Source organism: Salvelinus fontinalis, chromosome 14 (genome assembly GCF_029448725.1).
Source record: "Salvelinus fontinalis isolate EN_2023a chromosome 14, ASM2944872v1, whole genome shotgun sequence".
Classification (NCBI taxonomy): Eukaryota; Metazoa; Chordata; class Actinopteri; order Salmoniformes; family Salmonidae; genus Salvelinus; species Salvelinus fontinalis.
Window position 1 is genome coordinate 36,648,556 of NC_074678.1, and position 24,998 is coordinate 36,673,553.

General features: G+C 41.0%; 1 protein-coding gene across 1 annotated transcript in view; it reads right to left on the reverse strand.

Annotated features, from left to right (window-relative positions):
- Nucleotides 1–24,998, reverse strand: part of jak1 (Janus kinase 1) — a 79,801-nt gene that overhangs the window by 51,702 nt on the left and 3,101 nt on the right. Inside the window, exons 2-10 of the mRNA XM_055861582.1 lie at nucleotides 22,502–22,707; nucleotides 14,782–14,905; nucleotides 13,756–13,909; nucleotides 10,618–10,781; nucleotides 9,560–9,905; nucleotides 9,103–9,285; nucleotides 8,549–8,706; nucleotides 8,222–8,336; nucleotides 6,891–7,089 (exon numbers count right to left, since the gene is read on the reverse strand). Of these exons, the coding sequence (XP_055717557.1) occupies nucleotides 6,891–7,089; nucleotides 8,222–8,336; nucleotides 8,549–8,706; nucleotides 9,103–9,285; nucleotides 9,560–9,905; nucleotides 10,618–10,781; nucleotides 13,756–13,909; nucleotides 14,782–14,905; nucleotides 22,502–22,700 (1,642 nt within the window). The 5' untranslated portion in view covers nucleotides 22,701–22,707. The remainder of the gene's footprint in view (nucleotides 1–6,890; nucleotides 7,090–8,221; nucleotides 8,337–8,548; nucleotides 8,707–9,102; nucleotides 9,286–9,559; nucleotides 9,906–10,617; nucleotides 10,782–13,755; nucleotides 13,910–14,781; nucleotides 14,906–22,501; nucleotides 22,708–24,998) is intronic.

A 24,998-nucleotide genomic window follows, 5' to 3' on the forward strand; every position in this document is an offset into this window, starting at 1 on the left:
AGAGGCGGCCAAAGGAAGAATTGGTTTTGGGGGTGACCAGAGAGATATACCTGCTGGAGCGCGTGCTACGGGTGGGCGTTGCTATGGTGACCAGCGAGCTGAGATAAGGGGGGACTTTACCTAGCAGGGTCTTGTAGATGACCTGGAGCCAGTGGGTTTGGCGACGAGTGTGAAGCGAGGGCCAGCCAACGAGAGCGTACAGGTCGCAGTGGTGGGTAGTATATGGGGCTTTGGTGACAAAACGGATGGCACTGTGATAGACTGCATCCAATTTATTGAGTAGGGTTTTGGAGGCTATTTTGTAAATGACATCACCGAAGTCGAGGATTGGTAGGATGGTCAGTTTTACAAGGGTATGTTTGGCAGCATGAGTGAAGGATGCTTTGTTGCGGAATAGGAAGCCGATTCTAGATTTAACTTTGGATTGGAGATGCTTGATGTGAGTCTGGAAGGAGAGTTTACAGTCTAACCAGACACCTAGGTATTTGTAGTTGTCCACATATTCTAAGTCAGAGCCGTCCAGAGTAGTGATGTTGGACAGGCGGGCAGGTGCAGGCAGCGATCGGTTGAAGAGCATGCATTTAGTTTTACTTGTATTTAAGAGCAATTGGAGGCCACGGAAGGAGAGGAAGGAAAGGAAAGTTATTAAAATGTTCTGCATTGACTGACCTTCATGTCTTAAAGTAATGATGGACTGTCGTTTCTCTTTGCTTATTTGAGCTGTTCTTGCCATAATATGGACTTGGTCTTTTACCAAATAGGACTAGGGCTATTTTCTGTATACCACCCCTACCTTGTCACAACACAACTGATTGGCTCAAACACATTAAGAAGGAAAGAAATTCCACAAATTTACTTTTAACAAGGCACACCTGTTAATTGAAATGCATTCCAGGTGACTACTTTATGAAGCTAGTTGAGAGAATGCCAAGAGTGTACAAAGCTGTCAAGGAAAAGGGTGGCTACTTTTTTTTTTAAGTAACCACTTTTTTGGTTACTACATGATTCCATGTGTTATTTCATAGTTTTGATGTCTTCACTATCATTCTACAATGTAGAAAACAGTACAAATAAAGAAAAACCTTTGAATGAGTAGGTGCGTCCAAACTTTTGAATGCTACTTACTGTATGTTAGAAGAAATGATGAATATGTAGTTGAAAAAAGTAGAAATGTCCCTTTAGTTAATAACAAAGAGAGATCTAAACCTCAGCAAATTGTCCATTGTCCCCTCCCCATTCAGACCACTCCAAGACAGTCCTAGCTAAATTATTGCCTGAGAAATTGCTATTTTTTGTTTCTTTTTGACCATTTTAATTGAAAACAATCATAATAAGGTACTTTATTGTTGGAGATCGAAACAGCTGCATGGGACCTTTAAAACTTTTCAGTTTTGGTACCTAATGAGCACCACCCACGCTTCTGCAACAAAACACCAGTCTCCCTATCAGCTGGTAAAGAATGAACAAAGACTATGAATGGCTTATACCATGTGGAGATGAAGCAGCATTGTTTACATATCAACCCAAGAGACTATGTAGCCTATTTTAACAAGCAAAATGTAGGTCAAGTTATGCAAGTTGTTGACTGTGACACGTGCTGTTGAGTTTGGTCTGACATCTTTATTATTTGGTGGGGATGGGGTGGGGTGGGGATGGTTTTCAGCTTGACAACAACAAGTGTGTCTGCTTGCATAAGCAAAATGGGTGTGTATATGCGAGTAGTACACATGAGTATATGCACGTTGGTGTGTGTGTGGAGTTTGAACACCCCCGCAGTATGTGGCTGGGTGAAGAGGAGGAAGTGATGTTCTGACAATACGAACTCTCTGTGGTTGACAACACACACACACACATTTGTTTTACTATCCTTGTGGGGACCAAACAATTGATTCCCATTCAAAATCTTAACCCCAACCTTAATTCTACCCCTAACCCTAAAATAGCCTTTCTCCTTGTGGGGACTGGCGAAATGTCCGCATTTGTGTGATTATTCCTTGTTTTACCATAGTAAAACCAAAAATGTGCGCAGACACACACACAACACCATAAAAACTAGGGGTGTAACAGTTCACAAAACCCACAGAACAGTACATATCGGTACAGCGGGAAAATTAAATGTAATTTACAATGTTCAGCATTCACAATGTTCCTTGCATTGTCTGTTCTGACTGGATTGTTATGTTGGGCCTCTCAAGTTTCCCCTCTGATGCTGCATTTATAACAATGTGGGAGGTGAGAATTTAAATACCAGTTGGATCCAATCATGTGATTTGAAATTGTTGAGAAATGCTAATTGGCTAGTGGCCAACAAGCTGTGTCAACCATAAATGAAAAGTATTATGCTTGTAAACAAATTAAAAACCACATTAATAGATTGCCAAGAAAAAGCTACACTAAGGCAGCCAAACCGAGGTACAAAGTCAGACAAGAGCAGCATTTCTCCAGCAATGACTGCTTGTCTGTCTAGAAAGGGGCGGCAGGCTGCTTGAATACAGAGGGGAGACGATGTTGTGTTCTTCTTTTTTGTTGCATTTCTGTCTAACTACAGTATACTGGGGTGATGTCGGTGCAAATGTGTCAACAATTTTGAGGTGTTGGCAACTGCATAGACTATTCTCGTTGGCCATGGCGACATACTGTTAATGTTTTATGCACAACTCTCTGTCCATCGCCATTGTAATCTATTGGGAAGCTGGGATTCTCCATCCATCAATCTACTGGGATCCTCCATCATTGTTTAAATCCTCCTAGTTTATCGACCCCACCACTCGCCGTCGTACATAACTATTTCCCAGCTGCCTCTCACAAAAGGACAGCTTGAAATGCCCAAATTCAGATTCAAATTTTGATTGCAACATGCGCATAAGCTCTACTCGTTTGTTTTTTTAAAAAGCATAAGCTCTACTCGTTTGTTTTTTTAAAAAGCATAAGCTCTACTCGTTTGTTTTTTTAAAAAGCATAAGCTCTACTCGTTTGTTTTTTTTAAAGCATAAGCTCTACTCGTTTTTTTTTTTTTAAAGCATAAGCTCTACTCGTTTTTTTTTTTTTAAAGCATAAGCTCTACTCGTTTGTTTTTTTTAAAAAGCATAAGCTCTACTCGTTTGTTTTTTTTAAAAAGCATAAGCTCTACTCGTTTTTAAAAAAAAAAGCATAAGCTCTACTCGTTTTTTTAAAAAAAGCATAAGCTCTACTCGTTTTTTTAAAAAAAGCATAAGCTCTACTCGTTTGTTTTTTTTAAAAAGCATAAGCTCTACTCGTTTTAAAAAAAAAAAGCATAAGCTCTACTCGTTTTTTAAAAAAAAGCATAAGCTCTACTCGTTTTTTAAAAAAAGCATAAGCTCTACTCGTTTTTAAAAAAAAGCATAAGCTCTACTCGTTTTTAAAAAAAAGCATAAGCTCTACTCGTTTTTAAAAAAAAGCATAAGCTCTACTTGTTTTTTTAAGCATAAGCTCTACTTGTTTTTTTAAGCATAAGCTCTACTTGTTTTTTTAAGCATAAGCTCTACTTGTTTTTTTAAGCATAAGCTCTACTTGTTTTTTTAAGCATAAGCTCTACTTGTTTTAAAAAAAAGCATAAGCTCTACTTGTTTTAAAAAAAAGCATAAGCTCTACTTGTTTTTAAAAAAAGCATAAGCTCTACTTGTTTTTAAAAAAAGCATAAGCTCTACTTGTTTTTTAAAAAAAGCATAAGCTCTACTTGTTTTTAAAAAAAAGCATAAGCTCTACTTGTTTTTTTTTTTAAAGCATAAGCTCTACTAGTTTTATTAAAGCACTACTTGTTTTTTTTAAAGCTCTACTTGTTTTTTTTAAAGCATAAGCTCGAGTTGTAAAAAAAAAAAAGCATAAGCTCTAGTTGTTACGGCTGAAATCCCGTTAACGGGATCCATATGACAACAGCCAGTGATAGTGCAGGGCGCAAAATTCAAACAACAGAAATCTCATAATTAAAATTCCTCAAACATACAAGTATTATACACCATTTTAAACATAAACTTGTTGTTAATTCCACCACAGTGTCCGATTTCAAAAAGTCTTTAAGACGAAAGCTTACCATGCGAATATGTTAGGTCAGCACCTAGTCACAGAAAAACACAGCCATTTTTCCAGCCAAAGAGAGGAGTCACAAAAAGCAGAAATAGAGATCAAATGAATCACTAACCTTTGATGATCTTCATCAGATGACACTCATAGGACTTCATGTTACACAATACATGTATGTTTTGTTCGATAAAGTTCATATTTATATCCAAAAATCTCAGTTTACATTGGCGCGTTATGTTCAGTAATGTTTTGCTTCCAAAACATCCGGTGATTTTGCAGAGAACCACATCAATTTACAGAAATACTCATAATAAACATTGATAAAAGATACAAGTGTTATGCATGGAATTATAGATAAACTTCTCCTTAATGCAACCGCTGTATCAGATTTCAAAAAAGCTTTTCGGAAAAAGAACACCATGCACCATCTGAGTACAGCGCTCAGAGACCAAAACAAGCCATACAGATACCCGCCATGTGGAGTCAACAGAAGTCAGAAATAGCATTATAAATATTCACTTACCTTTGATGATCTTCATCAGAATGCACTCCCAGTCCATCATTTATGTCCAAATACCTCCTTTTTGTTTGCGAGTTTAGTTCACAAATCCAAATTCACACGGCGCAGGCACTTAATTCAGACGACAGTTCCATTACAATTCGTAGAAACATGTCAAACGATGTCTAGAATCAATCTTTAGGATGTTTTTATCATAAATCTTCAATAATATTCCAACCGGACAATTCCTTTGTCTTTAGAAAGGAAAAGGAACGTAGCTAACTCTCACGGGCGTGCGCCTGACTGAGCTCATGGCATTCTGCCAGACACCTGACTCAATCAGCTCTTATTCTCTCCCCCTTCACAGTAGAAGCCTGAAACAAGGTTCTAAAGACTGTTGACATCTAGCGGAAGCCTTGGGAAGTGCAATCGGACCAAATTTTACACTGTATATTGGATAGGCAAAGACTTGAAAACCTACAAACCTCAGATTTCCCACTTCCTGGTTGGATCTTTTCTCAGGTTTTTGCCTGCCATATGAGTTCTGTTATACTCACAGACATCATTCAAACAGTTTTATAAACTTCAGAGTGTTTTCTATCCAAATCTACTAATAATATGCACATTGTAGCTTCTGGGCCTGAGTAGCAGGCAGTTTACTCTGGGCACCTTATTCATCCAAGCTACTCAATACTGCCCCCCAGCCATAACAAGTTTAAAAAAAGCATAAGCTCTAGTTGTTTAAAAAAAAGCATAAGCTCTAGTTGTTTTTCAGCTCAGATTTACTCAAGAGGCTTAGGCCTATAAAGCAGCATAGGCATAGCATATAGGGCCAGTGTTTTTATTTAGTAAATATACTATTATTTATTCATTCACAGTGCAGACCGAACCGAGGTCCCCGTACCGAACACCTCTACCATAAAAACACAAATGTGATGGGCCTCTCATAGCAGGTAACCCACTCACACTGTAAAAAGAGGAGAGCTGTGTGTGTGGAAACCACAGTACTACACCGTTTTCCTTCTCCTGATGCACACACACACACAGAGAGAGAGAGAGAGAGAGAGAGAGGATACACAAGACAGGGTACTTACAGACACACAGTACATGCACACACACACACGATTGCAAAAACACCCACATATAGACACTGTCCCTCCCTCTCACTGAAAAGCACACACACACACACACACACACAGTAAAATAATGAAAACATTTGACAAGTTCATAACCTAAACAAAACCAAAAAACGGGAATTTAGAATGCAAGATTAAACATGTTAGTCATCTATTTCCAGTTAGTTTCCAACCAGGAGAACACCAAAATCTCCTAAGTGTTCAGATTTTACTTTCCTATCATCTTGTTTAGAGTGCATTTAGTCATTCGATATTGATGTGACTTTCCATTACTTTTATTTAGATCAGTGTTAGGAATGTCTGTCAACTAAACAGGACATTTGATTCAATACATCTTTTAAAATGTTTGTTAATCAACTGTGTTGAGTTCATTTCTGTTATCATATTTCCCAGCATCTTTTGCTGCAGGTAGATTTTTACAATTGTTTGTTTTAATATCTATGTTTCCTCATGCACATTGATTGATTTCAATCTTATACAAAGATAAATAACTTACATTGTTCTAAATTATCTAAAGTAAAATATTAACTGAAACACATTCCCTTATTGAATGCAACAACCATGTTTATCACTAACAAACACAGTCATGGGTGGGTCTCTCACATTCACTCAAAAGGCACGCTGGGAAGTATGCAAATACAGCTTTACACCCTACAGTGTTAAAACAACACCCCCAGTGTTAGTGTTTAAAACCTAAACGCCTTGTACTAAATAATTGTGCTCATGTGTTTAAAAAGTGTTTCAGCGAATAAACATGTTTACAATCTAAACACTGACACATTTTCACTGAAATTCTAAACGCCTCGATGCGTTTAAAAAGTGTTACAGAAAAGTGTTTAGTTATGTGTTCAGATCCTAAACACTTGGTTTTACAGTGTATACATACGACAACACATAGCCACATCCAAACACGGTTGCACACAGCTACAAAACAGAGCTGAGGTATTGAGAGGGTTAAGCGAGTGGTAACCATGGTGAGGCAGTGTCGCTAAGAGAAACTAGAACTCATGGTGTAAACAGGCTTTAAAAAGGAACATCCTTTCAGCAGACCAGAGCCAAATCACACTAAGGGTTTAGGGCAATGTGTGTGTTTGACGCGTATACAAAGACATTCTGAGGGACTGCAACAAAAATACTAAAAACTGAAGTGAAAGTTTCATTCTGACCAAGGTGTGTGTACGTATGTGTGTCTGTGTGTGTCTCTCTCCCCCTACCTCTGGGCTGTGGGGGGCAGCAGCGGCTGAGCTGGAAGCGGAGGTTGTCGGTACGGAGGTTCTGTCCAGACAGGTGGTCTAGCAGCTCTCTGAGAGATGACCTGTAGGTCTCTGTTCCGTGCAGACGAAAACCCTCTGAACCCACCTCGATCTGGAAGTTCTTATACTGACGCACCTGTCTCGACTCACACAGATCCAACTGAAGACAGGGGGGGGGGGGGACATAGGGAGAGGTTCAGCTGGTAGTGAAAGATGTTACAACAACCACACAAGAGTTCAGCTGGTAGTGAAAGATGTTACAACCACTGTCAACAAAAGGCTAAAAAATACTTTGAACAAAGCTAGCAGGTCTTTTAAGCCTGTTTTCACTAATATGTTTAGATTAGACCCGAGTTAGCTGGATAAAACAAACTGTCCACTGGAACACCACATCCCAATCAGCCTGTACATTAAGTCACATGCTATTGACTGGAACTGAAGTCATTTAATTGAGAATGGATGCCTCAAACAAGAACACACTCACATACTCTCTCTCTCTCACGCACGCACACTTGGAGCCTATGTTTGACCATGTGTTGTGCATGCATGTGAGGCTGCTCAGAGTGTTGACACTGAACAGTGTTTACTAATGTAGGTCATCTTACCATGATGATGTGATACAGACACCAGACCAGACCAGCAGGCTCTGCTCAAAATCTACTCTGGTGTGTCACCTGGTATGTGCTTGTTTTGACAGTAACCACACATTGTCTGAAAAGGACTTTAATTGCTCTTCTATCATCAACATGGTTCTCAGTACTCTTTATCAGACAATAACGAAACAGTCAGACAATGAGCAGTGTGTGTGTGTCATGTTTTGGCATCATCTGTGTTATATCTGTTCTTAGTCACTTCCTTGTGTAATGATCTCTGAACTCTGAACTTTGGCCTTTTATCTGACTTCTCCACTTGTTCCACCTCGCCCACTTCAGTCATTTCCACCCCACTCTCCCTGCCTGCAGAATTACATTGTTTGTGTTCTCAGTAGGGCTGTGACGATATCAATATCGCAATATTTTTTCCATGGCAAAAAATGAAAACACAAAGCAGACCAAACTTTTTGGTCCTTTAAAAACTTGCTGTATGTAAAATATTGTGTGCTATAGGTTAGGAAATAAATACATTTGACTCTGGAAGACAACATAATGATGCTTGTTTCTAACATTAGAGCCATTTTCCTAAAGAAGTTAAATCAGCTTCGTTTTTTGTTTACTTACCACGATACTAACGAGTATCACGATACTGGTATCATCCCGGACCTAGTTGTCAGAGTGTGTATGTGTGTGTGTTACCTCGCTGCAGACCACGGTCATGATGATGTGATGGTAGTCAGTACAGGACCAGCGCAGGACGTAAGTTCCCTCCTCGTTGCCCTCCTGACGAAGCTTCTGGTTGGCATACTCCGTACTGCAGGGCAAACAAACAGAAACCAATGGTCAAAAACACAAAACTCAACGCTAGATTAAGAGAAATTAAACAGATAGAGGTGATGGAAGATAAAAATGGGTATGAAGAGAGAGAACAAAAGCCAGAAAGAGATAGAGAGAGAAATAGTCAGAGAGAGAGCGAGCTAGAGAAAAAGAAATAGACACACACCGAGAGAGTGTCTGAGTACTGACCAGATAGGTCCATGACAGCAGTTCTGTAGGTTCTGCACCACAGAGGAAGGGGCCACCTCTGTACACAGGTAGTGGTGGGCATCTACCGTTAGACGGAAGTACCCATCCACCAGGGCAGCAAACGCCAACGCCTCTCCTTTAAACTCCAGCTGCACCTCCTGTGGGACAATAGGAGAATTAAACAATAGTAAGAAATACTTTATAAATCAATACATTTGATTATTTTTTATTTATTTAGATCCCCATTAGCTTTTGCCTTTAGTCTGTGTTCCAAAACACTGCACTAGTGTCCATTCCTTAGTGTCCTGGGCCTGTATCGACAAAGCATTTCACAGTAGAAACTGGTCGATAATCTAAACACAGACTACTAATCACATTATTTGTCCCTTAGCTATGTTGGCTGGCTGTTAGGTCCGGTGACATTTGAACTCTGGCTGGAGCTAAGACGGTACAGTAGAGACAACGTTCATTAATCACTCATTAATATGCTACTGTCACTGCTTAATCTAGTAATCCAAGCTCAGGTAGTGTTTGGAAAGATGTGTGTGTCTCACCATCTTCTTGTTATCCTGTCTGAAGATGGTGACAGTGGACTCTTTGATGACAATGTGTGTGATCTCGTGGAAGTCACAGAATGTCACCCAGCCGTCGCTGGCGTCTTTCTTCTTGGGCTTGGTCTGTTTGCCCTCAAACTTGTTCTTTTTGGACTTGTTCTTCTCTTTCAGGACCAAGGTATTCTATTGCCAATGAAAGGAAAAATACATTTTCAAGAGATTTCTCTTAGATGAGTTTCAAAATACATTCAGATACTTCATCAATACCTTCCAAATTCACTCCAACTTCAGAGATAATATACAGTTTCTCAAGCCAACTCAAAATCACACAAGTACCACATTCTACACACTCAAATTAACAAAAAAACATTTGAAAATCTCCAAACATCTCACACCAACTCAACTCAAATCCCACACATCCTCCTTAACATAAAAAAAGGACACAGTGACCACTCACATTAGGGGGCTTCCTCCTGTATGATATCCCTGTGGTGCCAGTAACCTGGACCTCCATGGCCAGGGAGGACTCCGGCCCGTGGCTCAGCCCCCCATTGGTCTCTACCTCTTGGGTAACTACCAGGGCCCTGGGCTCCAGCATCTCCCTCCCCAGGCCCCGGGTCAGGCCTTCCAGGGTGGACAGGTACTTGATCTTCAGGTCGTACAGTGTGATGTTACTGTCCTGAACAGTGCGACTGTTGAACTCATTCAGGAAGTTCTTGAAGACGTTGTTGATGCGGAGCCGGGTGAGAATGTTCCGCTGTTTGATTTGCCTGTTCAGTTTCTCCGGGATGAAACGCTTGTAGCTGGAGAGAGAGGGAGTAGCGATGGAGAGAGAAGGAGCCGAGAGGGAGCCGAGAGGGAGCCGAGAGGGAGCCGAGAGGGAGCCGAGAGGGAGCAGAGAGGGAGCAGAGAGGGAGCAGAGAGGGAGCAGAGAGGGAGCAGAGAGGGAGCAGAGAGGGAGCAGAGAGGGGGCAGAGAGGGGGCAGAGATGGAGAAGAGAGGGAGCAGAGAGGGGGCAGAGATGGAGAAGAGAGGGGGCAGAGAGGGAGCAGAGAGGGAGCAGAGAGGGAGCAGAGAGGGAGCAGAGAGGGAGCAGAGAGGGAGCAGAGAGGGGGCAGAGATGGAGAAGAGAGGGGGCAGAGATGGAGATGGAGAGGAGAGGAAGCAGAGATGGAGAAGAGAGGGAACAGAGATGGAGAAGAGAGGGGGCAGAGATGGAGAAGAGAGGGGGCAGAGATGGAGAAGAGAGGGGGCAGAGATGGAGAAGAGAGGGAGCAGAGATGGAGAAGAGAGGGAGCAGAGATGGAGAAGAGAGGGAGCAGAGATGGAGAAGAGAGGGAGCAGAGATGGAGAGGAGAGGAAGCAGAGATGGAGAGAGGGAGCAGAAATGGAGGCAGTGGAGGAATTAGGGACATTGTCATTCCTTTCCATTTGTGAAATATGTGTGTAGAGATTAGAGTAAATCTGTGTGTGTGTGTCGTGTGTTAGAGATGTACACAGATATACACACACTACCTGATCTCATTGGAGGCAGTAGACAGGGGAATCTCTCTGGTCATGGCATAGTGAGTGATGGCCAGTACAGCCATGCCCAGGCACTCATTCTCTATCTCATGCTGCTCTGCCTCACTCTGGGGGCAACGAACCACAGCCAGACCCTTCTGGAAATCATGCTGGCCCTGGAAACACACCCACACATGATTGGCTGACTAATGTTCCAATGAAATGAAGAGTAGTGAATCACATCCAGGGACTTCATATCAAGCTGTCCAAAAATGTCCAAAGACTTCAGCCACCCAAGACATAGACTGTTCACTCTGCTACCGTCCGGAAAACGGTACCGGAGCACCGGCTCTCGGACCAACAGGCTCTGAGACAGCTTCTATCCTCAAGCCATAACACTGCTAAATAGTTCATTAAATGGTTTCGCGGACTATCTGCATTGACTCTGCACTGACTCTATGCACACTCACAAGACTATATATTAGAGGTCGATCTTTTATGATTTTTCAACGCCGATACCGATACTGATTATTGGAGGACCAAAAACAGCCGATACCAATTAAATCGGACGATTTTTGTTTTTTGTTTGTAATAATGACAATTACAACAATACTGAATTAACACTTATTTTAACTTAATATAATACATCAATAAAATCAATTTAGCCTCAAATAAATAATGAGACATATTCAATTTGGTTTAAATAATGCAAACACAAAGTGTTGGAGAAGAAAGTAAAAGTGCAATATGTGTCATGTAAAAAAGCTAACGTTTCAGTTCCTTGCTCAGAACATATGAAAGCTGGTGGTTCCCTTTAACATGAGTCTTCAATATTCCCAGGTAAGAAGTTTTAGGTTGTAGTTATTATAGGACTATTTCTATCTATACCATTTGTATTTCATATACCTTTGACTATTGGATGTTCTTATAGGCACTTCAGTATTGCCAGTGTAACAGTATAGCTTCCATCCCTCTCCTCGCCGCAACCTGGGCTCGAACCAGGAACACATCGACAACAGCCACCCTCGAAGCAGTGTTACCCATGCAGAGCAAGGGGAAAAACTACTCCAAGTCTCAGAGCGAGTGACGTTTGAAACGCTATTAGCGCGCACCCCGCTAACTAGCTAGACATTTCACATCGGTTACACCAGACTAATCTCGGGAGTTGATAGGCTTGAAGTCATAAACAGCGCAATGCTTGAAGCACAGCAAAGAGCTGCTGGCAAAACGCACGAACGTGCTGTTTGAATGAATGCTTACGAGCATGCTGGTGCCTACCGTCGCTCAGACTGCTCTATCAAATCATAGACTTAATTATAACATAATAACACACAGAAATACGAGCCTTAGGTCATTAATATGGTCGAATCCGGAAACTATCATCTCAAAAACAACACGTTCCGTATTTTATCTAACGGGTTGCATCCATAAGTCTAAATATTCCTGTTACATTGCACAACCTTCAATGTTATGTCATAATTACGTAAAATTCTGGCAAATTAGTTCGCAATGAGCCAGGCAGCCCAAACTGTTGCATATACCCTGACTCTGCGTGCAATGAACGCAAGAGAAGTGACTCAATTTCACCTGGTTAATATTGCCTGCTAACCTGGATTTCTTTTAGCTAAATATGCAGGTTTAAAAATATATACTTCTGTGTATTGATTTTAAGAAAGGCATTGATGTTTATGGTTAGGTACACGTTGGAGCAACGACAGAACTTTTTCACGAATGAGCACTGCATCGATTATATGCAACGCAGGACACGCTAGATAAACTAGTAATATCATCAACCATGTGTAGTTAACTAGTGATTATGATTGATTGATTGATTGATTGTTTTTTATAAGATAAGTTTAATGCTAGCTAGCAACTTACCTTGGCTTCTTACTGCATTTGCGTAACAGGCGGGCTCCTCGTGAGGGAGGTGGTTAGAGCGTTGGACTAGTTAACCGTAAGGTTCCAAGATTGAATCCCTGAGCTGACAAGGTAAAAATCTGTCGTTCTGCCCCTGAACAAGGCAGTTAACCCACCGTTCCTAGGCCGTCATTGAAAATAAGAATGTGTTCTTAACTGACTTGCCTAGTTAAATAAAGGTGTAAAAAATTAAAAATAGATAAAAATTAAAAAATTCGGCAAAATCGGCGTCCAAAATTACAGATTTCCGATTGTTATGAAAACTGGAAATCGGCCCTAATTAAAAATCGGCCATTCCGATTAAAATCGGTCGACTTCTACTATATATACACACACATTCACATTACACTCTCACACATACACTAAATACACACACGCTGTTGCTACTCTTTATCCTTCCTCTTATTATCTATCCTGATGCCTAGTCACTTTACCCTGTCTTTAAGTACATATCTACCTCATTATTATCTATCCTGATGCCTAGTCACTTTACCCTGTCTATGTACATATCTACCTCATTATTATCTATCCTGATGCCTAGTCACTTTACCCTGTCTTTATGTACATATCTACCTCATTAGTATCTATCCTAACGACGTCTAGTCACTTTACCCTGTCTTTATGTACATATCTACCTCATTATTATCTATCCTGATGCCTAGTCACTTTACCCTGTCTTTATGTACATATCTACCTCATTATTATCTATCCTGATGCCTAGTCACTTTACCCTGTCTTTATGTACATATCTACCTCATTATTATCTATCCTAACGACGTCTAGTCACTTTACCCTGTCTTTATGTACATATCTACCTCATTATTATCTATCCTAACGACGTCTAGTCACTTTACCCTGTCTTTATGTACATATCTACCTCATTATTATCTATCCTGACGACGTCTAGTCACTTTATCCTGCCTTTATGTACATATCTACCTCAAATACCTTATTATTATCTATCCTGATGCCTAGTCACTTTACCCTGCCTTTATGTACAGATCTACCTCAAATACCTCATACCCCCTGCACAATGATCAGGTACTGGTACTCCCTGTATATAGCTGCACATTGTACTGGTACTCCCTGTATCTAGCATCATTCTTCTGTTACTATTTTTAAGCAAGCATTTCATTGTAAATTCTACATTCGTTGTAGTCGGCATATGTGACAAATTGCTTTTTACCTGCACAGTGTACACACCCTCCAATACAGACACACACCCACACGTACCTGGGCGAACAGGTAGTCAAGGGAGGCCGCGTCCAGTAGGGGTATACCTTCAGGGGCCCTCTGTGGGCCGAGACCTCCCCTCAGCTTACTGATACAGTGTCTCCACACTGGAGACTCATGCTCACTGGTACCATGCCAGTTATTGAAGTAAAACCTGATGGATGGGAGAGAAGAGACAGGACCATGTTAATATCAAGACATGGCCGGGACTCGGTAGGTGGGTGAGGTGTGTGCATCCACGTATTTACAGTAAGTATATGCATTTGTTTCTATTTGTGTACAAAGGTTGACCATAATCTGTTGTTTGACCAAGTGTACCCTGGCTGTATGATGCAAATTCAACTCAACAATAGGCCTGCTCATTAAGGCTCTCACCACATTCACCCTCCCCTCCTCGCCCTCTATTTTCTAGTGAGAGAAAAGAAAGAGGATGTCTGCGTGACACCACGTGTTTGCTATCCTTCCTCTCGGAGTTAACAGTTTCTCTTGGATCATACACAACGGAACTGGCAAGGCAACTGAATATCTCCTGTTTCAATGCCCTCAGGTGTGCCAAACAAACACATCCACTTCATACTTTAAGCATTGGATTTCTTCCTGCCTTGTATCCATGTTTACATGTGGATTGTAAAACCAGTTCACAAGTAAATCCGAATTAATTACATTCTACTGTATTTTAATCTTATCTGATGTAGACTAGTTTACCAGCTCAGCAAGTGCCAGTTGACTCTGCACAGCATGGTGCCAATGTCTCATACACCCTACCTGCATGACAACTCTCTGGTTACACAGAATCATGGTTGATGAATGATGGTTAAGTATCAGCCCTGTTGAATAATCTAGAACGTAGTGACAGGCGATGCTGAGAGCTCACAACAGCAGCAGGTAACAGTGGTGGATAACTAAGTAAGTAACAATGTTAGGTGTATTGACGTATGGTGAATGGCGTCAGTGAGATATTCATCATCCATTAGAATGATTTGATAATGTAATAACACACACAACGCAGTAGGCCTGTCTAAGTACCTCATGCGGTAGTGCAGCTTGATGCAGGTCTCGTCAGTAACCTTGATGACGTGGTTGGGAGCGTACCACAGCTGTTGGTTCTCATCATACAGACCAAACAGATTACAGCATAGGGGGGAGATATCTGAGAGAGACAGAGAAAGGGGATACATTACAACTTTATTCAACCCTTCATTCATTTTGACACTGACTCGTCAGTACCACAAAGTTCATACAGGAGTCATCGTATAAATAGCATAACATACTAGGGCTGGGCGATATATCGAATTAATTTGAAATTATGTTTTAGTGCGATGTTCAATAATGCCTGTATTGCAAGAATCAAGTTAAAAGAAAACCAATTATACAAGGGGGGAAAGTATGAGCGTTCTATGGATTTTTGGTCTGGTCTCCTAACCACCTACCGACAGAAACATTATTTTACTGTAATAGATGACAACTTAACCTTTCTAACTCCCAAAATGTAGAACAGAGCTTACCCTACTAAAACGAGAGCATCAATGAACATGATTGTGGAAAATGAATGCTCTGTTTCTGTCAGGCTTTTCATTTACCAAGTACCGCTAGCAGCATTTTAGTCACATACTGTTATGTGCTAGCTGTCTAGTCTGGGTTTTATAAATGTACAATGAGCATAAAAATACACATTTATTTAAGGAATTGGCAACTCGTTCTCATTCTGAGAAATAAGCATCTTCTTATCCAGGTAGGCCACTAGTTTTCAATATGTAAACAAAGTGAACAGGCTGTGTTGTTCAAACTGTTGGAGACAGACAAGAGGCTGTGCTCATAACAGTTCAACTGTTCTACCTTTTTAGCAAGCAAATAGATCCAAGTTGGCTAGACTAAATAAAGATTAGCTGGCTACTCACTAGCATGTGGGATTGTGCTTGATTGTTTATGAGACCGGTGTTAATTTTCTATAATGTCTGTTACAAGAAGTTTGTCATTGGGCTATTAGTGGATGTGCATGGTTCTAGTTAAATTTGTAACAAAAATGGCATTTTCATAAACAGACTTGAAAACTAGATCAGTGATTATTGCCAAAAAAAGCACATTACACTATTTTAATAAAATAATTACATTACTAGTAGGTCTTATGGTTGTGGAAGGCTTATATTTAGCCTATGTATTATTTTACAAATTTGAGGTATGATTTAGGCCATAATCGCCCATCCCTATAACATACAGTACAGCAGGCCTACTCAATAGGTGGACCGCAGTCCGGATCCCGACCCAGAAGAGTCAATACAGTGCAAGGAACTAAAAATTGGGCTTTCAATTTACTTCTGCTGAGAGTTGTAATAGTAGAATGCACAAGGTGCAACATTTGATAGTACATGGGCAGTTTTCCTCTTGTGCCCAGGGGACTCAACACCCAGGGAGCCCCCATTGATTTTGTTGAGTCACTCCGGTATCATATGAACAGACAAGACATGGCAAAATGTGTAGAATGGCAGAAAATTAGCTTTAAAACTGCAACATTTTCTCTCTGCGCCAACAATAGGGGTGTGAACAGTTTGGGGTCGCATAGGTTACGAGGTGCAGGTTTGTTACTAGGCCGATAAATTATAATATCCATCTGGACCTTTAAGGGCAGGTTTCATTGGGTCAGAAATTCACTGGGCAGCCAAGGAGACAGGAAGGAAGGGAGTGGTGCACTGAACTGAACTGTGAGAAATGAGTTCCGCAAAACACACCGTGTTGGACAGAGAGAGGGAATCCCCAAACATACAGTGCCTTCGGAAAGTATTCAGACCCCTTGACTTGTGCTTAGGGTTGTTGTCCTGTTGGAAGGTGAACCTTCACCCGAGTCTGAGGTCCTGAGCGCTTTGGAGCAGATTTTCATCAAGGATGTCTCTGTACTTTGCTTCATTCATCTTTCCCCTCAACCCTGACTAGTCTCGAACTCCCTGCCACTGAAAAACATCCCCACAACATGATGGTGCCACCCCAGTGCTTCACCGTAGGGATGGTGCCAGGTTTCCTCCAGATGTGACGCTTGGCATTCAGGCCAAAGAGTTCAATCTTAGTTTCATCAGACCAAAGAATCGTGTTTCTCATGGTTTGAGAGTCCTTTAGGTGCCTTTTGACAAACTCCAAGCAGGCTGCCTTTTACTGAGGAGTGGCTTCCAACTGGCCACTCTACCATAAAGGTCTGATTGGTGGAGTTCTGCAGAGATGGCTGTCCTTCTGGAAGGTTCTCCCATCTCCACAGAGGAATTCTAGCGCTCTGTCAGAGTGACCATCAGGTTCTTGGTCAATTCCCAGACCAAGGCCCTTCCCCCCGATTGCTTAGTTTGGTGGTTCCAAACATTTTCTATTTAAGAAATGGAGGCCACTGTGTTCTTGGGGACCTTCAATGCTGCAGAAATGTTTTGGTACCCTTCCCTAGATCTTTGTCTCGACACAATCCTATCTCAGAGCTCTACAGACAAGTTCTTCGACCTCATGGCTTGGTTTTTGGGGGAACTTATATAGACAGGTGTGTGCCTTTCCAAATCATGTCCAATGAATTGAATTTACCACAGGTGGACTCCAATCAAGTTGTAGAAACATCTCAAGGATGATCAATGGAAACAGGATGCACCTGAGCTCAATTTTGAGTCTCATAGCAAAGGCGCTGAATACTTATGTAAATCATGTATTTTAGTTTTTTATTCGTAATAAATTTGCAAAAATGTCTAAAACTCTGTTTTCACATTGACATTATAGGGTATTGTGTGTAGATTGCTGAATAAAATTAATGTTTAATCCATTTTAGAATAAGGCTAACACATGGAAAAAGTCAAGGGGCCTGAATACTTTCCGAAGGTACTGTAAATCAAGCCTCGATAACTCAGATCAAAATATCTGGATGTTACTCCATCTTAAAGTATTGCACTAAGCATGACTGTCATGAGTCTACTGTAGAGTCTCTAGACTGTCATGACATGGCAAGTGTAAGCTATTAGTGATAGTAACGGCAGCAGTAGTAGTCCTATAACATACAGTAGGAACTGTTACTACTACTACATAACCTATAGGCTAACACTTTAGCCTTTACAGATGAACCCTTCTAATTGTTGCAAACAATAAAGGGAACATAGTGAGAGACAGGAACATGCCGGGGCCAGGATACTTCCTCTTATCTAAGCTCTCCTGTTTTGTTGTGACTGAGTGTGTGTATCAAACTACCTACCACTGACCACACAGACAGAAAGGCCCTTCACAGACACACTTGCTATAAACAGATCATACATTTATGTTGGCAGCTGCTTCGCTTGTTTAGCCTCTAAGGTCAACTAGTGAATGTTTGCATATGGACTATGGTAGCTGTGGAGCTGAACTCCTCCTTGGTCTCCCCTCTCGCTCTGCAGTACTGGGAAAATATGTTTTGGCTTCACACAAAGACAAAATTCCAGAATCTGTCCCATTCTGGCCCGACCCCAACCAGTCGCCATCTTGTCTTGGAGTGTCTGGCTGAAAGTAAGAGCTGGACGGACAGACCCACTCCTTTCTCTTCCCCTCTCTTTCTCTCTCCCTTTCTATCCATCCCTGGTCCCACTGGCAGATGTTCTGGACTTTTAGAGCAAGTATCAGAACAACGTTTTAAATATCGTCCAAAATGTGTCTGTCAAAAAGAAGGCTACCAAATAAGCATTTTTAGAATGATAAGAAAACAGATGCTGGATGTTAGTGGCCTTTCTCATGAGGGTTAGTAGCTGGGCTTTATCAATCAGTCCATATTGTGTGCCTTATATCTGTCAGTTACTGTAATAGCCTGTTAACATGGTTACTACTAGCATCAGAAGCATTTCTTATATTAGGATTTAGCATTTCTTATCTTAAACATTGAGATTCAGCTGTAATAAAGAGCATCCACTGACAAACAGATTGTTGGCAATAAAACAAAGATCCACAAATAACACAGATAGGCCTACATCTTTGGAACATTTTCAGGTCCCGTATCATATAGACTAGAATCTACTGTATGACACACATGAGCAGCACACAAAAGAGACAAAACATCTCCTACTATGAAGCCATTTCTTAGTTACTGTATTACTCCTTCTTGTCTCCTAGGTAACAGTTATCATGTGACAGGGCCTATTTACAGTGGCACAGTGGACTTCTGTTGGCAGACAGGCTCAATCAGGATAAGTCTAATTTATCCCCAATTAGTTCAACATTAGCAAATTTAAAGGTCATGAACAATCAAAATCATGTTTTTCATGAAATTGGATGATATTCTAAGGAAACCAGATCACAGTTTAAAAAACTTGATTCTACATTGATATAGTTTGATCATAAAGTCACTGGTCCCCTCAAACACTTGGATTCATTATTAAAGGGAACAAGATGACATCACCTGAACTTTCATTTTAATACACTAATGGTAACATGATATTCTCTTACCTAATTTAAAAAGGTACCACCTCATAACCAACACAGGAGAAGGCGTGTTTGCAGAGGGGCGTGGTATACAGTAGCTTAGATAGCTAATCTACTAGTGCAAAAAAAAATCACTGTATGCTGTCAGCAAATATAATTAAAAGTTTACCCTATTCATATATGGCAAAGATACTTGTTTCCCCTTTCATCTGTGTCTGGTTTTAACAAGTTACTGTCTAGCTACAGTTGAAGTCAGAAGTTTACATACACCTTAGCCAAATACATTTAAACTCAGTTTTTCACAATTTCTGACATTTAATCCTAATAAAAATTCCCTGTCTTAGGTCAGTTAGGATCATCACTTTATTTTAAGAATGTAAAATGTCAGAATAATAGTAGAGAGAATTATTTATTTCAGCTTTTATTTCTTTCATCACATTCCCAGTGGGTCAGAAGTTTACATATACTCAATTTGTATTTGGTAGCATTGCCTTTAAATTGTTTAACTTGGGTCAAACGTTTCGGGTAGCCTTCCACAAGCTTCCCAAAATAAGTTGGGTGAATTTTGAACTTGTGAACTTTTGAAGTAAGCTTTGTCCATTGTCCATTTGAAAGACCCATTTGCAACCCATTTAACTTCCTGGCGGATGTCTTGAGATGTTGCTTCAATATATCCACATCATTTCCCTCATGATGCCATCTATTTTGTGAAGTGCACCAGTCCCTCCTGTAGAAAAGCACCCCCACTACATGACGCTGCCACCCCCGTGCTTCACGGTTGGGATGGTGCTCTTCGGCTTGCAAGCCTCCCCCTTTTTCCTCCAAACATAACGATGGTCATTATGGCCAAACAATTATATTTTTGTTTCATCAGACCAGAGGACATTTCTACAAAAAGTACAATCTTTGTCCCCATGTGCAGTTGCAAACCATAGTCTGGCTTTATTATGGTGGTTTTGGAGCAGTGGCTTCTTCTTTGCTGAGCGGCCTTTTAGGTTATGTCGATATAGAACTCATTTTACTGTGGATATAGATATTTTTGCACCTGTTTCCTCCAGTATCTTCACAAGGTCCTTTGCTGTTGTTCTGGGATTGATTTGCACTTTGTGCACCAAAGTACGTTCATCTCTAGGAGACAGAACGCGTCTCCTTTCTGAGTGATATGACGGCTGCGTGGTCCCATTGTGTTTATACTTGCGTACTATTGTTTGTACAGATAAATGTAGTACTGTTGATGGAATTTATATGAATGACTAGAATAGTCCACCCTGAAGCCGTCTAAACATATGAGTATGAAATTGATTAGAATTATGTATAACCATAGTCTGTACAATATGTCTATAAACCTTATTTGAATAAAAGACAGACTGTCTGAGCAAGATTCAGTGTCTTCCCATCCTCGCTCAAGATAGGGAGACGCTGGGGAGTAAGTCTCCCGGAATCCCCTAATCTTGTCGGCTGTGTAGCAGGACATTGTGTGCTAATGTTAGTGTGAATGTGTGTGCGTATGTTTGTGTAAATGGGTGTGCGGGAGAAGCCAGTATAAAATGTATTGTTTTGTACAATAGAGCAGTGCACTCTCGTAAATAAATGTTCTGACTATCGTAGCTGGGCCTCTGTCTGATTCATTTCAACCAGTTTCCTACAAATTCTGGGTTTCAGGCTGAGTAGTTAATTGAATTGGGTTTATGAACATCGAGAACATAATTCTCGTGACAAGTGCCTTCAGGCGTTTGGAAACTGCTCCCAAGGATGAACCAGACTTGTGGAGGTCTTAATTTTTTTTCTGAGGTCTTGGCTGATTTCTTTTGATTTTCCCATGATGTCAAGTAAAGAAGCACTGAGTTTGAAGGTAGGCCTTGAAATACAGGTACACCTCCAATTGACTCAAATGGTGTCAATTAGCATCAAAAGCTTCTAACGCCATGACATCATGTTCTGGAATTTTCCAAGCTGTTTAAATGCACAGTCAACTTAGTGTATGTAAACTTCTGACCCACTGGAATTGTGAAACAGTGAATTATAAGTGAAATAATCTGTCTGTAAACAATTGTTGATGTCCTAATCGACAAACTATAGTTTGTTAACAAGAAATTTGTGGAGTGGTTGAAAAACGAGTTTTAATGACTCCAACCTAAGTGTATGTAAACTTCCGACTTCAACTCTAGGTCTTCAGCCAGCAAGGAACAAAATGGGGGGTGGGACGGGTCAAAACTTCTACAGTAATGTGAATTCTACCATGATTCCGGATAATTCTGAATGAATCGTGAATAATGATGAGTGAGAAAGTTACATACGCACAAATATCATACCCCTAAGACATGCAAACCTCTCACCATTACAATAACAGGGAGGTTAGCATTTTTGGGGGGGTATGATATTTGTGTCTAACTTTCTCACTCATCATTATTCACGATTCATTCAGGATTATCCGTAATCAAAGTAGCATCTACATTCATGTACAAGTGTTTAGAAACATTCTATTCTTACCTGCAATAAAAATGACACAATACATGATTTTACCATTCATTTCCATTGAGCACTAAATGATCTGAAACAACCAAAAATAAACAGAAAATGCATTCAACAAATGTTTTGAGTCACTTTGAGTCACAAGCTTGATGTAGTCATTGTCTGCTATAAATATGGGACAAAAACTTCACTTTTGACTACTTTAATACACATACACGTGAATTTGTCTCAATACTTTTGGTCCCCTAAAATGGGGGGACTGCTGTAATTTCTAAACAGTTCACCTGATATGGATGACAAATGACCCTCAAATGAAAGCTGCCCGTCTTCACCTTAACTTCATGGTCATAGACTTTTTTTTTCAAATCCAAACTTTTGGTATATAGAGCCAAAATAAATGCTTTACTGTCCCAATAATTAATTACGGAGGGCACTGTTGGTGCAATTTCAATGTTGTTTGAGTTGCTTTTAGTATCACCGAATTAGCTTTAGAGGATTTTACTGCAACATTGCTCACTGCAACCAAGTTGCTTAACATAGGTGTTTCAAAGAGCTGTCAGTCAAGGCGAGCTCATGAACACAAGCTCCCCGCCCACTCAGCCTGTTGTTTCAAACTACCTGGTAGTTAGCCAAGAGAGAAAAAATACTTTTCAGAATGACTTTTCAGGACCTTTAAGATGTTCCTGAAAACTTCCCCCAATCAAATCGTAAAAACACAGACTAGGCTATTTAATGCTCTGGCATACGGGGAAGCACACACTCGGATTCCCGCAGGCAGGCAGGCACACACACACATATATACGGATGATCGCAGTTAGGCACGCACACACACACACTCAAACACACACACGGCAGGAGTTGAGACAGTACTTACAGCATCTTTTGGCGGCCTCCACACACAGCTCCTCAGCGGTGAAGCTGTCTTTGAGGAACTCCAGCGGGTGAGTATCTGGTAGGTAGAAATGAATCTCCAGACCTCTCATGGTCACAGTGACGGGGCCCTCGACCCTCCTCGACCTCCTCATCTTCCCACACAGTTGCCTGCCCAGCTCCATCACCCCCAGACTTGGCATCCAGACTCTGGAAGGAGAGGGACGGTGAGTTGGAGTGGGTAAGTGTGTCAGGAGTGGTTAATGTATTGATCCAGAGGTGAGCTCACTGTAGCAGCGATGCAGAGTCCTGCATACCCTGATGACTCATGTTCCAACATGGGCTGCCCCCAACACACACCTACTGAGGCGACGTCATTCACAACACACACACACCTACTTAGAGGATCTCACCAAAGCAAACACACACCTCTTGAAATGTCATTCACATACCTTCATAGATTAAATCAAAACACACACACACACTCCTCCAAGGTAACCCTATTAATAACACACACACCCAGTGAATTGATGTCATCAAGAACAACCACAGAATTATAATTACTCTAGCCATGTTATTTCTAAGCGCACAACACACCCTGTGGTCCCGTGACGTGGCAAGCCAAGGACAAGAGAGTTGACCGAGGATACACTGTCCCCTTTACCCAACTCTCCTACTAGAGGAAGAGAGGATGAAGGGAAGAGAGGAGGGGATGAGAGGAAGAGATGGAGGAGAGATAGTTCTCCTCTGCATCACATTAGTTCTCCCAGCAGCGTTTCTCCTTCCTCTAGAGCGGCGCAGGCAGCACCCCAGTGGCTAGGACACAGCTTGTTTCATAACAGCCCTTATCAGCCTATCGCCCGTGGCGGCGGAGCTCTGATCTACTGACTGATGACGGGTACAGCGGGGTCATAGTACACACACAGCGTTTACACAGGTGGCCCAATTTGGAACTTTTTTTTCACTAATTGGTCTTTTGACCAATCAGATCAGCTCTGAAAAATATCTGATGTGAAAAGATCTGATGTGATTGATCAAAATACCAATTATTGGAGAGAAAGAAATCTGAATTGGGCTAACACACACACACACACACACACAAAATAGGCCAACATTAATCATACATCTCTCGACTGATAGGAATATAGCAGGACATAATAAGGATTACATTAAATATGTCTATGCGGAATATAACACATCTCAACATCAACTTTTCAGAGGAGACTGCGTGATTCAGGCCTTCATGGTCAAATTGCTGCAAAGAAACCACTACTAAAGGACACCATTAAGAAGAGACTTGCTTGGGCCAAGAAACACCAGCAATGGACATTAGACCTGTGGAAATCTGTCCTTTGGTCTGATGAGTCCAAATTTTAGATTTTTGGTTCCAACCGCTGTGTCTTTGTGAGACGCAGAGTAGGTGAACGGATGATCTCCGCATGTGTGGTTCCCACCGTGAAGCATGGAGGAATAGGTGTGATGGTGCTTTGCTGGTGACACTGTCTGTGATTTATTTAGAATTCAAGGCACACTTAACCAGCATGGCTACCACAGCATTCTGCAGCGATACGCCATCCCATCTGGTTTGCGCTTAGTTGGACTAGTGTTTGTTTTTCAACAGGACAATGACCCAACACACCTCCAGGCTGTGTTAAGGCTATTTGACCAAGAAGGAGAGTGACGGAGTGCTGCATCAGATGACCTGGTCTCCACAATCGCCCGACCTCAACCCAATTGAGATGGTTTGGGATGAGTTGGACCGCAGAGTGAAGGAAAAGCAGCATACAGGGACTCAGCATATGTGGTAACTCCTTCAAGACTGTTGGAAAAGCATTCCAGGTGAAGCTGGTTGAGAGAATGCCAAGAGTGTGCAAAGCTGTCATCAAGGCAAAGGGTGGCTACTTTTAAGAATCTCAAATCTATTTTAATTTCTTTAATAGTTTTTTGGTTACTACATGATTCCATATGTGTTATTTCATAGTTTTGATGTCTTCACTATTATTATACAATGTAGAAAACAGTAAAAATAAAGAAAAAACCTCTGAATGAGTAGGTGTGTCAACTTTTGACTGGTACTGTATATAAAAGTACTATGTATGCTAAATGTATAAATAATATGTATATGTAAAGTGTTATATGTAAAGTGTATGTATACATAGCAACAAAGCTGTAATAACAAACAAACATATTTGTGTGGGCTGAAGAGGGGTTAATAAAACTTTTCTTTTTTTTCTAGAAACTATAAAATAACAGAAAAAGAGACTAGGCAACATGCAACAATTTTCTACATTTTACGGAGTTACAGTTCATATATGGAAATCAATCAATTGAAATACATTCATTAGGTCCTAATCTATGGATTTCACATGACTGTGAATACAGATATGCATCTGTTGGTCACAGATACCTAAAGAAAAATAAGATATATGCATGGATCAGAAAACCAGTCAGTATCTTATGTGACCACCATTTGCCTCATTCAGCGCGACTCTCTCCTTCGC